This window comes from Borostomias antarcticus, assembly GCF_949987555.1.
Source record: "Borostomias antarcticus genome assembly, chromosome: 23".
Lineage (NCBI taxonomy): Eukaryota > Metazoa > Chordata > Actinopteri > Stomiiformes > Stomiidae > Borostomias > Borostomias antarcticus.
In genome coordinates, this window is record NC_140256.1 from 2,680,954 (window position 1) to 2,694,908 (window position 13,955).

At 45.7% G+C, this 13,955-nt stretch overlaps 2 protein-coding genes across 3 annotated transcripts; one reads left to right on the forward strand and one right to left on the reverse strand.

Annotated features, from left to right (window-relative positions):
- Window positions 1-828: 828 nt before the first annotated feature.
- Window positions 829-4,014, forward strand: tgoln2 (trans-golgi network protein 2). Of its 2 annotated transcripts, none has more exons than XM_084457046.1 (4): window positions 829-969; window positions 1,214-2,235; window positions 2,402-2,500; window positions 2,791-4,014. In XM_084457046.1, exons 1-3 carry the CDS (start codon window positions 918-920, stop codon window positions 2,495-2,497), a joined length of 1,170 nt encoding a protein of 389 aa, XP_084313172.1. In that variant the 5' UTR covers window positions 829-917; the 3' UTR covers window positions 2,498-2,500; window positions 2,791-4,014. The 2 variants fall into 2 exon arrangements, with proteins under 2 accessions (XP_084313172.1, XP_084313173.1); XM_084457047.1 differs by having other exon boundaries at window positions 2,402-2,485.
- Window positions 4,015-5,420: 1,406 nt separating this feature from the next.
- On the reverse strand, window positions 5,421-5,960 carry LOC311325052 (dual specificity protein phosphatase 18; the record flags this gene model as incomplete). Its single annotated transcript, XM_084457699.1, has 1 exon — window positions 5,421-5,960. One exon carries the CDS (start codon window positions 5,958-5,960, stop codon window positions 5,421-5,423), a length of 540 nt encoding a protein of 179 aa, XP_084313825.1.
- Between the last annotated feature and the right edge of the window lie 7,995 nt (window positions 5,961-13,955).

The following is a 13,955-nucleotide window of genomic DNA, read 5'->3' on the forward strand; positions in this document are numbered from 1 at the left end:
CACCATGTGTGCAGGCAAACACACACACACACACACACACACACACACACACACACACACGCACACACACACACACACACACACACACACACACAATACAGGAAAAAAAAGTTTTTTGATTTTGAAAGAAGGTGTACTATTGTTAGTATGTCGTAAATGTGTCTTTGATGGCATGGCACAAATAATAAAATTAATTCAATCACTCTCTACCTCTCTCTCTCTCTCTCTCTCTAACACACACACACACACACACACACACACACACACACACGCACACACACACACACACACACACACACACACACACACACACACACACACACACACACACACACACACGTGCTAACTCCGTCTGTTTGCATAGAGGTTTGTCTCAGTAAACAAAATGATCATCAGCAATCTTATGGGTTCATTCTGTAAGTAAGCCTGTACTGCCCTCTGCTGTTTGTCAATATGACTTGCAAGACCTTGGTCTACTGATTTAATAATAATAATAAAAATAATTTAAAACAACGACAATAATAATAACAACAATGACAACGATAACAACAACAATAACAATAATAATAATAATTATAGCAATAATAATAATAATAATTAGTATCATTATTAATGTTATTATTATTATTATTATTATTATAAGACATGAGCTCATCGTGTGTGCTATGTTGTAGAGACATGTGAATCAAAGTGTGGAGTATGGATCAGTCGAATATACATTAGATGCACCCAACTACTAATTTTGGCTGCATGTCTGTAAAAGCCCCATGTATGGCGGCAGAGAGTCGCATTGGCGTGAAATCTGCACTTTCATTTACGGTAGAAGAAGTCCACATCACGACGTCAGATTAGTTACTGTCACCTTCATCGCGTTGCTTTTGTTGTTCTGAAGAAGTGTGACATCTGATCCAGGAGCAATGCGGGCACTATTTGTATTATTCATATTGGTCAATTTGTGTGGCACCAGAGGTAAGTGTTTATTTATCTGAGGATCCTTGTCTTTAACTGCAAAGGTACTTCCTCTTAGCTAGTGCTAGCTGCCACAATGAATGCGGAAAAGTAGCAAGTTTAATGCGGATGTGGTTACTGGCTCAACTCCAACGTTATTCTCTTATTTTATTTGAACACATAGCTGCCACCATTCACTATAACTCTCTAGCCTGCTTGCTTCTAATCTCGAACTGCTTGTCCGATGTGTTATGTACATTTGCAGGAGACGGCAAAGTATTAGCTAAAGCCCCTGATAAGGATAAGACAGAGACAGGTCCAGAGAAGGACAAGACGGCAGACACGGCCGCGGAGGACAAGATAGCAGAGACGGCCGCGGTGGACAAGATAGCAGAGACGGCCGCGGAGGACAAGATAGCAGAGACAGGTCCAGAGAAGGACAAGACAGTCCCAGAGAAGGACAAGACAGTCCCAGAGAAGGACAAGACAGACCCAGAGAAGGACAAGACAGTCCCAGAGAAGGACAAGACAGTCCCAGAGAAGGACAAGACAGTCCCAGAGAAGGACAAGACAGTCCCAGAGAAGGACAAGAAAGTCCCAGAGAAGGTCAAGAAAGTCCCAGAGAAGGACAAGACAGACCCAGAGAAGGACAAGACAGTCCCAGAGAAGGTCAAGCCAGTCCCAGAGAAGGACAAGCCAGTCCCAGAGAAGGACAAGCCAGTCCCAGAGAAGGACAAGCCAGTCCCAGAGAAGGACAAGCCAGTCCCAGAGAAGGACAAGCCAGTCCCAGAGAAGGACAAGACAGTCCCAGAGAAGGACAAGACAGCCCCAGAGAAGGACGAGACAGTCCCAGAGAAGGACGAGACAGTCCCAGAGAAGGACGAGACAGTCCCAGAGAAGGACGAGACAGCCCCAGAGAAGGACAAGAAAGTCCCAGAGAAGGACAAGAAAGTCCCAGAGAAGGACAAGAAAGTCCCAGAGAAGGACAAGACAGCCCCAGAGAAGGACAAGACAGCCCCAGAGAAGGACAAGACAGTCCCAGAGAAGGACAAGACAGTCCCAGAGAAGGACAAGACAGCAGGGACAGACCCAGAGAAGGACGATACAGCAGGGACAGACCCAGAGAAGGACAAGACAGCAGGGACAGACCCAGAGAAGGACAAGACGCCAAAAGGGTTTGGTCTGGACCTTCAGAATGAGTCCGGAAGCAGTCACTTCTTCACCTACCTTGTGTGTGCAGCCGTGCTGGTGGCCGTGCTCTACATCGCCTACCACAACAAGCGCAAGGTACGTGGTCACATGATTCCTCATGACATTTGACCCCGAGCAACCACAGCAGGGCTGGGAGATGCTTGGGGGAAACGATCGCCCGCAGAAACGGTTCCTGTTTTTAAGAATCGGCCTGTTCCGGTATCTTCTCAGTTGGATTGCAGTATCGATCGTTGTTTTTCAGATCATCGCCTTCGCTGTGGAGGGGAAGAGGGCACGATCAGCACGCCGGCCGAACGCCACAGAATACCAGAAGCTGGAGCAGAATGTGAGCACTTGACTGGTAAAATTCATACAGAGTTCCTGTCAGGGGCGGACTGGCACATCGGGAGCACCGGGAGTTTTCCCGGTGGCCTGGCGCGCCAACTGGCCTGCCCCCCCCCCCCTCCCCCGTCAACAAATTGCCCCGAAACTGAAAGTAAACGAAACTGAAAGTGTTCCATCTCACCGCGTCGGCTCGGCTCGTGGCCTGACTTGGGCGTGACTCCCGGCATGAAATATTCACCCAGTCTGGCCCTGGCTCCTGTATTATCTGTACAGTATCCCCTGACCACTCTGTTTTTTCTTTTACAGATGTGAAGTTTTACAGCACTTCCATGAGGTTTTGGCCCTCCAGCTGTGGATTGGTCTGAAGAGAGGCAGTTAACACATCTGTCATTTAATGTTTTAATTCCACTTATTAATGATATTACTTCTGGAAAGATGTAATGTAATTTTTTTGTAGGCTTATTGCATGACTATGCAGCAGCCACTGTTGCCTTATCGACTTGGTGGAAATGAGCATGCCTGTTTTTGCACTCTTGTTGTTGTTCCTTTCTGTTGTTTTTACGGTGCCGACTCAGGATATATCGGACGAAATGGAGGAAACGGAGTCCAACTGTTGTCCTGCAGTACATTCAGCTTGTGCAGGCTTTGTAAAAAAAAAAAAAAAAAAAAAAAAAAAAAAAGCTAAACATTTTTTTGTAGAATTATGACCATCTCTTTAATTGAGATTTCACGACTAATATTTAGATAACTGAATATTCACATGGGGTTTCATTGAACACCTGCTTTCCTGGATGGCATTTCAGGACAATGTTTGGACACCTGCCGTGGTGGCCACCCAACTGGCCAGATGAATGTAATAGGGTGACCTTAATAACCAAAGGTTCCAGAATAATTTAATTTATTGTTCACTTACTGTAACTTCATTCTTGAGGGGCTTTTAAAGTTGTTCTATGTATTTGCACTGTGACGACTCTTGGGGTGACTTACTTACTGCATACCAAGTGGTCATGTTTGTGATTTGATGGATATTTTGGTTTGATTCAATCTTTCCAGGGGACCTACCCAGACTTTTTATTTCATCTTGATTTGAGATACTCATTCACCCAGGATGCAAGGCTGCATTAGGAAACTAGTGTTTCACACAGGAGTTTAGAGGGGTAGCGTAAATAGTTGAACGGTGCCAAATTTTCTGTCTCAGCAATGCTGCCTTTTATGGACAATAGACATTCCAGAGGGACACTGTGAGCCAGTATGTTTATAATGTGCTTCTAATAGGATATACTGGGTTTCTATCTCAATACCTTTCATACACAGCTTGCAATATTTCTGTGCAATGTAATTTGGGTTCACTGTGGAATATTTGATTGTTTGATTGGCATATTGTGAATGCTGGACCAATTTAAGATAAAACGGGGGTTGAGATGATATGTTAATATTTTCTGTTGTCACTACATAATGACCAACCAGTAAAGGTCTAATCACTTTTTTCACAATGCAATGTTATTTTTTCTCTGAGGCAGAGTTAATAAAGTGTGCATCTTTACATTTACACAAGTATAACTGGATTTTTTTTTTTAAACAATTATTATTTTTATAACAAATGCACAGTAAACCTGTGTAAACCCTTAAACTGATCTCCAGCCTCTAAATGTTATACACTATGTCAAAGACATATTACCGAACGGGCCTACCAGGCCCAGGGGCCCAAGACCTCAGGGGGCCCTTTGCATTTCTTGCGGCAGGGACACCGATAGAAATTTAGGGTGAGGTTTCCTTACACAAACATATTTTTTTTTTTATTTTGAACAGTTTATATGGGCCCACATCTTTTTTTAAAAGAGAGAAGCTTGTGTGGGCTACATATTTTCTATAGCTACTCGTTAATCTAATGGGTGGGAATGTAGGCTACCTTTCCATAGATAAATGAATAGGCTATAAAACTAGTCTATAGAGGGCACTATTAAAGTTTGTGAACTCGAGACAGATCACACAGGTGCAGGTCACAAGGTCAATTGGTAAAATGGAGCACAGTCATGTATTAAGCGGAGCAGCAAAACAAAAGATTTGAAAAGAAAAAGAGGCAGTCAGATGCTTTACAGCAGGTTCCTCACATTTCCAGTTTTTTAAAGAAAACAAACAGAACAGTTTGGCTGGAGGCTGTATGGGGGATGGGGGGAGTTGGTAGGGAGGGGGAGGCTGTATGGGGGATGGGGGGAGTTGGTAGGGAGGGGGCCCCCTCTACATGTCCAGGCCCAGGGGCCCATTTTTTCATAATCCGTCTATGAACTATGTGGACTAAAGTATTGGGACATCTACACATTACACCTACAGGAGCTTTTATGACATCCCATTCTAAATGTATAGGAATTAATATGGAATTGGTCCCGTTTGAAGCTATAACAACTTCCACTCTTCTGGGAAGGCTTTCTACAATGTGTGTCTGTTTCCCCATTCATCCAGAGCATTTGAGAGGTCAGACACTGATGTTGGACGAGAGGGCCTAGCTTGCAATCTCCGTTCTAGTTCATCCAGAAGGTGTTGATGGGGTTGAGGTCAGGGCTCTGTGTGGGCCAGTCATGTTCTTCCACACCAACCTCACCTACCCATGCCTTTATGGACCTTGCTTTGTGGACTGGGGCAGTTATGCTGGAACAGAAAAGGGCCTTCCTCAAACTGTTCCCATGAAGTTGGAAGCATAGAATTGTCCAAAATGTCTTGGTAAGCTGAAACATAAACATGTTGTACAATTCTATTAATTTTTTTTAATTCTTTAACCAAGGAGTGGGTTATTCAGAAGCAGTTGGATGCAGCCAATGTTGTTGAAGCCCTATTTATTCACCAAAAGGACATAGCACCAATCAATTACTGGTTATGATTTCACGGATAACTTACAAAAGTATGAAAACAAACAATTCCACTATAATTCCTCGCGTTTTTCAAAAAGGCAGCATGTTTTTGGTCTCCTCCTCGTAAATATCTGGTATTTCTCCCATGGAAGAGGTGATCATTTGAACAGTGGCAGATCCACGCAGCTTGCACTCATATTCAATGAGTTGTCTCCAGAATCCAGGGTTGGGTCTCGCAATGGGCCGGCAAGATCTGACCAATCCGTAGGCCTCCAAAAGTGTCATGCCATGGTGTTTTATTAGATACACGATGCATAGTGTAGCAGAGCGACTCACACCTGCGTTGCAGTGAACCAAAGTCCTGCCACCCTGCTTCTCAACACTCAGGATTTTATCTGCCACCACATCAAAGTAATCAATGAGGGGTGTCAAGGGTGAATCCGCAACAGGTACATGGACGTATTCCACGTCTGGACCGGGAGGACTGACTTTTTCAGTGGCATTAATTATGCAGGTTATGTTAAAACGAGATACTGTAACAGCATCGTTTGCCACTCGACCGTTGCTGAGGAAAAGACTGTCTGTAATTTGACACAAACCAGCAAGTCTTGGTGCGCCTGCGCGATGCATGGTGTCACAGTCAAATAGTTCCCCGAAGTCCGGTTCAACAGTAACTGTAGTTATTTTTTTGTTCAGGTTATTGAAAAACCAAAGCACTTCTGTTGGTATACCTCGTGGATGTATGTGCTGTCAAAAGCGGCCATTCCAATGTTTTGCTTATTTACGGTGGCCCATGGCGACCTAAAAGCATTACGCGCGTTTCATCCTCACAGAGTTGCCAGATGTGTGCCTATATCCCCCGAATTGAGTTTACCTTTCTTGTTAAGATGAAATCGTTTCCCCTGCCCGTGCTCCTTCTCCCACATGACACGTGGAGGCACAACAACGATAGTTTTGTCAATATACAATATCAAATTATACAATTTTGATTGATCTGCCGGGTGATGGTTAGCAAAATGTTGGGCTGGCCCGTTGTCTCTAAAACAGCCTACATTTGGTGGTGCGATTTGCTTTGGATGTGCCTTTTTACACAGATTGAAAAGGCGTTTGCCTCGCACTTTATTACCGCTTGATCCGGTCAGTGTAAACAAAACTAGCGCCTGGATACCAAAGGGCACTCTATGAAGGACTACCGAGGCAGCCTATCTCTCGGTCCCCCAGGGGACGCAGATGGTGGGGAGATCGACTGGCAGCATCTCAATAGGACCCGTGGCCCCTGGGGACCGCACAGGGACATCCACACTCAATACAGACATCTGCGCACTGGTTAATTCCCTCCTATCCAAACATGTCTTTGTTCACACAGGCATCGCCCTTTGTTTATTCGCCATTAACCTAGTTTTACGCATCTGTTTCTGGCACTCCCTAATCGCTCTTCCATCTCGACGGTCATGCCGGAGATGGAGCCGGGGTTGACTGCACCGACTGTAGCACTAATGTCCGTTTTCTTGTCGCATTGGGACGATATAGGCGTGTATTATTTTAGATTACGCACTGAGAGCCCAACCCTGGGTATTTATCCCAGAACTGGGGAAGATCCAACGGTACCGCTTGTCATGAACAGATGGAGGACTGCGGGCAGGTGTGGGCTCTGGACAGCACGGCTTGCCGTTGTGTAAAATGGTAAGATTTGTTTTAAAACCCTACTGCAAATGTCAGTTCCCTGTCCATTCATTCAATACGCTTGATGAGAAAGTTTAAGAGCCCAATATTCTCATTTATTTAGGGGAATGTTTTTGCTCAAGGAAGATGAAGTAGGATATGTTGGGTTGCGCAAAACATACGATTCCTCTGATTCTGATTCTAGTCATGTGAAAGGCAGCTGATATTCGCCAGGTCAGGTTTATTCGCCTAATCAACAACAACAACACAAAGACAACACACACAGAGAGAGAGAGAGAGAGAGAGAGAGAGAGAGAGAGAGAGACACCAACGTCTGCCATTTTCCTATGTCCCCATCTCTCAGCGCTTGGATTGTTCGATGTCCATCCGACGTTATTAGGTATCGCCAATATGGTGTCTACACAAGACATGTACCCATATAGATGCTGGGGTATTAGCCGAGCAGCTCCCATTGTACACTCTTCTGCTGGTGTTGTTGTAGAGCTGTGTGGTAATGCTGCACTCACTTTCTGAAACTAGACAAATCGACTGCCCAGCAAAGAGCTCGTCCACAGAACAACAGAGGTCTCTGGGGATCCGGATGGACATTGATGGATGCAGAGGAAGAAAAGGTAGTATGGCTTCTCATATTGAGGGAGGACTAGCAGCATAGGGTCCGTTGGGAGGGGTAGAATCATACACGAATGGGCATTTCCATTGACATTACAGAACCTGAAACATCCAATTTATATTAGTCGTATGTTCTATAATCCATTGCTTATATAAGTAGGTCCTCTCTGTATGTATGCACTGGTGGGGTCCTCTTTGGGACAGGCTTTGTTGTCCAGCTCTGGGCAGATACCAGCCCTGGTCACCTCTAGTGGTCCTCGTGGGTGTGGGGTGCAGGGGACAGATATGACAGGGTGTCGTCGTCCACTCTCTGCTGCTCTCTGCTCTGTGTTCCTCCACAGGTCAGCTGAGGACGAGGCTGCTCTCACTGGCCTGGGAAAGCCGGTCAACACTAGTCTACGTGACGAGATGCTGTCCACAGCAACGGCCTGTTAAGTAAACAGGTACAATATTTCTCATGATTCCGAACGCGCAAATGTGATCGTCTATAACAGCCCACTGCCTCTGGGATTCAGAGGAAGTGAAATGATAAAGAAGATAGAACAGGAGAGATTAGTGTTAGGGTGTTTATTATTTAGTGTTTGTATAATTCCTACTGCCTGGATAAAAGCGACCTGAAGCAGAACTACAGCTGAATCAGACGAGTGATCTGCCGCTTGGCCAATCAGGTTTAATTAGTGTTTAATACCGGATCAGCCTGGGAATGTGACATGGAGAGGAACGGAGGAGGAATAGGAATGAGAAATACGAGGAGGAATAGGAATTCTGTGCTCAAACGACTTCTGAAGCCACACATCTCGTGTCCCGCAGCGGTCAACGCGGCCGAAGGAGCCGTCCGCCAGGGAACGCCGGTGTCCAGGGCACCTACAGGGACACGGACGCCACCGCGGACGCCACCGCTACGAGGATGTCCTCACAGCTTCTGCTGCCTTTGTTGTGTGTGTTACTGTGGGTACTGAGACGGGGAAATATACTGTACCAACGCACCGGGTTCTGATTTCACCCACGCTAGTTTAAACGTAAACCAGAAGTACCACACGCCTCTCCTTTCACGTCCTGGTTTGGACCACAGTTCTTGCCGTAGGAGAAGCTCACAGGGGCTGGTGTTTTACTGTGGGCTAATACTGCCTTGTTCTCCTCAAATGTATACCAGAGAAGCGCTCTCCTTACCCACTCTTTAAAACCTACACTGCTTATTCCTTCAACCACGCCAACACTGTTGAGCTAAAAAAAACAAACCCTAACACATCTTTAACGCATCTTAACACATCAACTAACACGTCAAATCAAATCAAACTTTATTCGTATAGCGCATTTCATACGCAGAGGCCTGTGGTCTGTGCCCCTTATGTTGTCAGCTGTGTCCTCTCCTGTCTGTAACCATGACAACCTTGCTCACTACCTCCAGTGGGGGGCGTCTGACATCACTAACGAGGTGTTGTTTATACAGATGCCCTCACTAATCCTATGACTAATTGCTCTCTGAAAAGCTGTCAGGAAGGTTGGATAGAGTGCGCTCCCACTTTGCATTCAGTAGCTTTGTACCTGTGTTATAGCACTGTAATAGCACAATGTAGTGTACATGTAATTATATAAGTTTTGAATTTTGTTATTGCATTGAAATATGGTTGATATTAGCTGCTAACGGTCCTTTATCCAGCCTACATAGGAATAAAAGTAAAATTAGCATAGCATCCTCTTTTGCAAACACTAACTAACAATCCGTTTTACTAACCTTGATTGCTAACAGTTAGTAGCTATATTTAACCAATCAAACCAAGTGTAGGCTGTGTGTGATGTTTGATTGAAGGACGTTTGATTGTGTGTGTGTGTGTGTGTGTGTGTGTGTGTGTGTGTGTGTGTGTGTGTGTGTGTGTGTGAGAGAGAGACGTGCGTGCGCTCGAACATATGTTCTGTGTGTTTTTGCATGTGTTGTCCTATGGTTAAAACCACAATGTGTGAGGGTTGGGATTGTGGGTTCTTTCCAATGAATGCACTAACAATATCACACTAATCCTATCTAACTGTTGCCTACTAATGTCTTCTAAAGGGCCATTCACACAAGCACAGTGATCCTCGTCAGTCCACTACAGTCCGCCTCTAATGCAAGACCTGCTGTGGAGGCAGTCAGTAGCAGACCGATGCAGACCACATCATCACAGTATAGACCGAAAAAGCTACTTGCTGTATGAAAGCAAGAAAGGTCTTCTCTGGATGCTGATTGGTCAGTCCGTACAGACTGGCTAGTGTGAAAGGCCCTTCACAGATATGCTGCTACTAATATTTTGTTCTGGATGATTCTGGCTGGGCTTGTTCTCTCTAACACTCTGACTAACCCTCTACCTTTTACCCTCAGTTTGAAACTAAACTATGATCTCCGACGTTCTTGCAACCCTTCTCCTGGTAAACGGGACTCATCTGCTAACACTGGCATCATTGGTTACAGGTATAACCTTGAACATTGGGATTTAAACAATACGTGGTCCTCTTTAAGCAAAATGAGCAGAATGAGAATCGTTTCAGGATTTAGGATGAGATGACCTTATTAACCCCATATACGAGCAGTAAGCAGCATCTTAGTAGTGGGTTGGCCACACACGTGTGATGGGGTACAGGATTGGAGTTCTCTAAATCTCATAGTGGTGTCAAATATCCAGTGCAGAACACATCTATCAGAATAATTGTATTATTATTACCGGAAATGGTGCTTGGCGAGCTCAGACCTCTGCCCATGAATGCGTTTCGTTGGTCTGTGTGCACACGTGTGTGCGAGCAGGACATGTTTGGTATCGCTGCATTCGTTAGGTGGAGAGCTTTATGCCAGTCCAAACCGTGTGTCTCTGTGACCTTCCCATGTCGAGATATGTCCAATTCAATTTCCCCCCATTGACAAAGTCCAAAAAATGAACGGAGGATGAAATTTACTGGGTTGTAAAGTGGCCCATGCTACACCCCTTCACCGAGTTTCATGAAAATTGGTCTGGTAGTTTTTTTTGGTGCTTATTCCTCGTCCCAAAAAATGAACGGAGGTCGATGTCCGGCCCGGCCATGTTTGGGCAGCTCGTGGACCTGCCCCGTGATTTGGATCCGCTCCAGAATTTCTTGGGTTCTAAGTCGGCCCATGCAACACCCCTCCACCGGGTCTCATGACAATCGGTCTGGACGTTTTTGCGTAAATCTGCTAAACGAACGGGCGGACGAACGGACCAACACCAAAAACATGACCTCTCGCCCTGTGCGGTCGCAGGAGCACCGTTGGCAGTTAACGGTTGAACAACTCCCATCCCCATACATTGTGAAGCCAACCCATCAAGGCATTGCAATCCATCGCTTGCTTTGCAGCCTGCATAGATAAGACACCAATATGGCTGCTTTTTTGTAGGAAATATGCCTCACTTAGAATAATATGGCGAAACCGCAGTCCCTGCTCTGCTACTAACCGAGTGCTGACGTGTACTAACAACCTAAGAGCAGACAGTTCTCACTAACGTCTGTGAGATGATGCGACCTCTTTTAATAGTATCTAAACACGCCACCCCCTCACTCCATCCCTCCGTTCGGTACAAGCGTCTAATGTTTTATTGCAAAGTCTTGTTGACTCTCGAGAGTTGTCATACTGTACTATGAACCAAGACATCCATGTCTGCTTACCCTCATAGCCAGGTGATCTCAGCTGCCGTCGGAGAGAGAGAGGGAGGTCTGGTGTGTGGGACTAATGTCTCCTGGATACCCTACTAACCTAGTTCTAAAGTGGATTTAGATTGAACCACTGGAGCCAAGATAGCTCCCCACTAAATAACTAACCAACTACTGTAACTAACTAACCAACCAACTAACTAACTAACCAACTAACAAATTAACCAATTATATAACTAACCAACTAACTAACTAACCTACTAATAATCTAACAAACTAACAGGAATGCCTTGTCTGGGTCTGGTGCTTTAGCAGTGAAGTAGCATTAACCCTCGCATATCACAGGTCGAGTGTTGGCAGTGTTGCCGTGGTGACTGAATAAGTGGGTATATACACTGTGTCTGTGGATAAAGAAGTGGGTATATACTCTGTATTACCTCCGTATACCCTCAACTACAATACTGAGTGTTGGCAGCATATTATGATCGATTTTAACTTAAAATAAACGTGTGTATGTGAGTGAGAGAGGGAGTATGTGTGTGAAACAGAGATTTCTTAAGTTCCTTGTATGTGTATGCATTTTTAAATCACATTTGGTGGATGGACTTTGCTCTATTATACTAATGTTGTTCTAATGTAAAGCTGTCAGAGTTGATGGATAACCCAGACCACCTACATGTGTAAATATTGACTCACTGTACAGTGTTTATTCTGGCATGACGCCATGTCAAACACACCAACCATACATCATCGTCCTTCATGTGGAATAAACCTGTTCTAATTGAACGAGAAACCACCTCACTGTCTTGTCTTGCTATGTCCCGATCCTGGTCTGTCCCCGAGACCCCCCGAGCGTGGACAAGGTCCCCGGGTGACTGGTGGAGCAACAGGTGGCCAGTCAGCCCTGCTAGTCTCTCTCCCTCCCTCTCTCTCTCCATCCCTCTCTCTCCATCCCTCTCTCTCTGCTCCTCAATCCCCCACAGAGGCCCTCTCATTCTGCCCAGTGGGGGCCCTACCCCTAGAGACAGAAAGAGTGATAGAGGAGGGAGAGGGGGGGGTCTACGGTGTGGATTGACAGCTGGTTGTGCTGCGTCTTCGCCCTCTTGATTGCGGAAATCATGTGGAGGAGTGTGATTACCACCGCAGCATGTTAAACACACGCAGAGCTCCGAGTATTTACAGCACCTGGATTAAACAACCCTCAGTCAGGCTCTCAAACCCACAAGGGCTCCTTAACCACTGGAAGACCTTTTCCCTTTCAACAACTTCTACTCGCAATCTGCTGTCTGAGGACAACTTGGGCCGTACGCATGTTTACAGCTTCATACAAGTTAAATTCCTCGGCCCCCTCGACGATCATATTTGAGAACTTTTAAAAACATCACAACACGGCCAAGATCCTTTCATCCCGTCAACCGTCGCCATGTATTCTGAAGAGTGATGTCGTGTCTAAATTGAACCAGCAGGTGGCAGCAAAACTCCGGGTGTGAGACCCGTCTGGTTCCGTCCCATTGTTTTGTCAGTCAGGTGTGACTAGTTTGTTCTGGTTGAAATGGAGAAAAGATCCGGTCCTAGTTTGGGTAGATGAGGGGCTTATTTTTGGCCCATTTCTGGCAGCGGTGCAACACCTCGTTGACCAGGACTAGTCCTGATTGTAAATAAGGCTTTTATTTTTTCCTGGAGCTCCTACAAGTGCTCCAAAACCCTACAGCTCAAACTGAGGCCAAAAAGCTGAAAAGCAGCACAGCTGTGGTGAAAACACTAGTCTACCTACGGAACCAACTTTTATTTATTATTATATTATATTTCTATTATATTTATATTATATTATATTTATTTATATATTATTATATTATTATTATTATTATTTATTTTTCTTCAGTATTTCTGACAGCTCCCCATGTCGGGGATGTAGTATCCACCACTACCTTGATGGATACACGGGCTACTTAGCAACATAATGGAAATAAACGAGCGTCCCTCTCTCAGTACATGTGTACCTTTTCTATCCATGGTGATAATAGCTGCTCCTTGCGATGATTTATAAACAAGATGGTGGAGAAAAAAAAAAAAAAGCCGTTTCTCCTCGTATCCGTGTTGCTATGGATACCGCGGTCAAAGGTCAGCCCTCTGTGTTTTCTGAGACTGAGACGTCTGTCTGATGACAGAACAGCCACCATCACAGTCCACACCAGGAGACGGACTCTTTTCTCCATATATTCTTCACTTGATTTGTTCCCGCTCGCTTGGTAATTGTTTTTCTGCAGCATATCTTTATGTGAATTGAATGGGGGGGGGGGGGGGGGTGCACGCCTGTGTGTGTGTGTGTGTGTGTGTGAGAGAGGGGGGTATTGGGTTACACATTGACACATACAGACCCAGTGCTGAGTAGAACCACCGGTGCCTCCCTCTCCCTCCCTCCCAGTAGACCCATGCACCCCCCCCTCCACCCCCCCCCCGCCCCCCCCCCTCAGACAAAGAGGTTCTGCTCTCCATTTGAGCCCAATGTGATCCAGATGACGGGGGTTTCCATAGGTAGGAGTGGCGGGGTCCGGGGTCTTCACGGGTCAGCTGTAATTCACCACAGAGCTCAGCGCCGAGCGCCAGGAACACACGGGACCCCTTCACTGCACAGGACGGGGAGGAGCCGGCGCCTCACAACCACGTCGCTCAAACACACACACGCCTTTTACACCC

Coding starts and splice junctions, on each gene's coding strand:
- tgoln2 (XM_084457046.1), top strand. CDS start 918: ATGCGGGCACTATTTGTATTATTCATATTGGTCAATTTGTGTGGCACC. Junction 970..1,213: donor CAATTTGTGTGGCACCAGAG/GTAAGTGTTTAT, acceptor GTACATTTGCAG/GAGACGGCAAAGTATTAGCT. Junction 2,236..2,401: donor CCTACCACAACAAGCGCAAG/GTACGTGGTCAC, acceptor GTTGTTTTTCAG/ATCATCGCCTTCGCTGTGGA.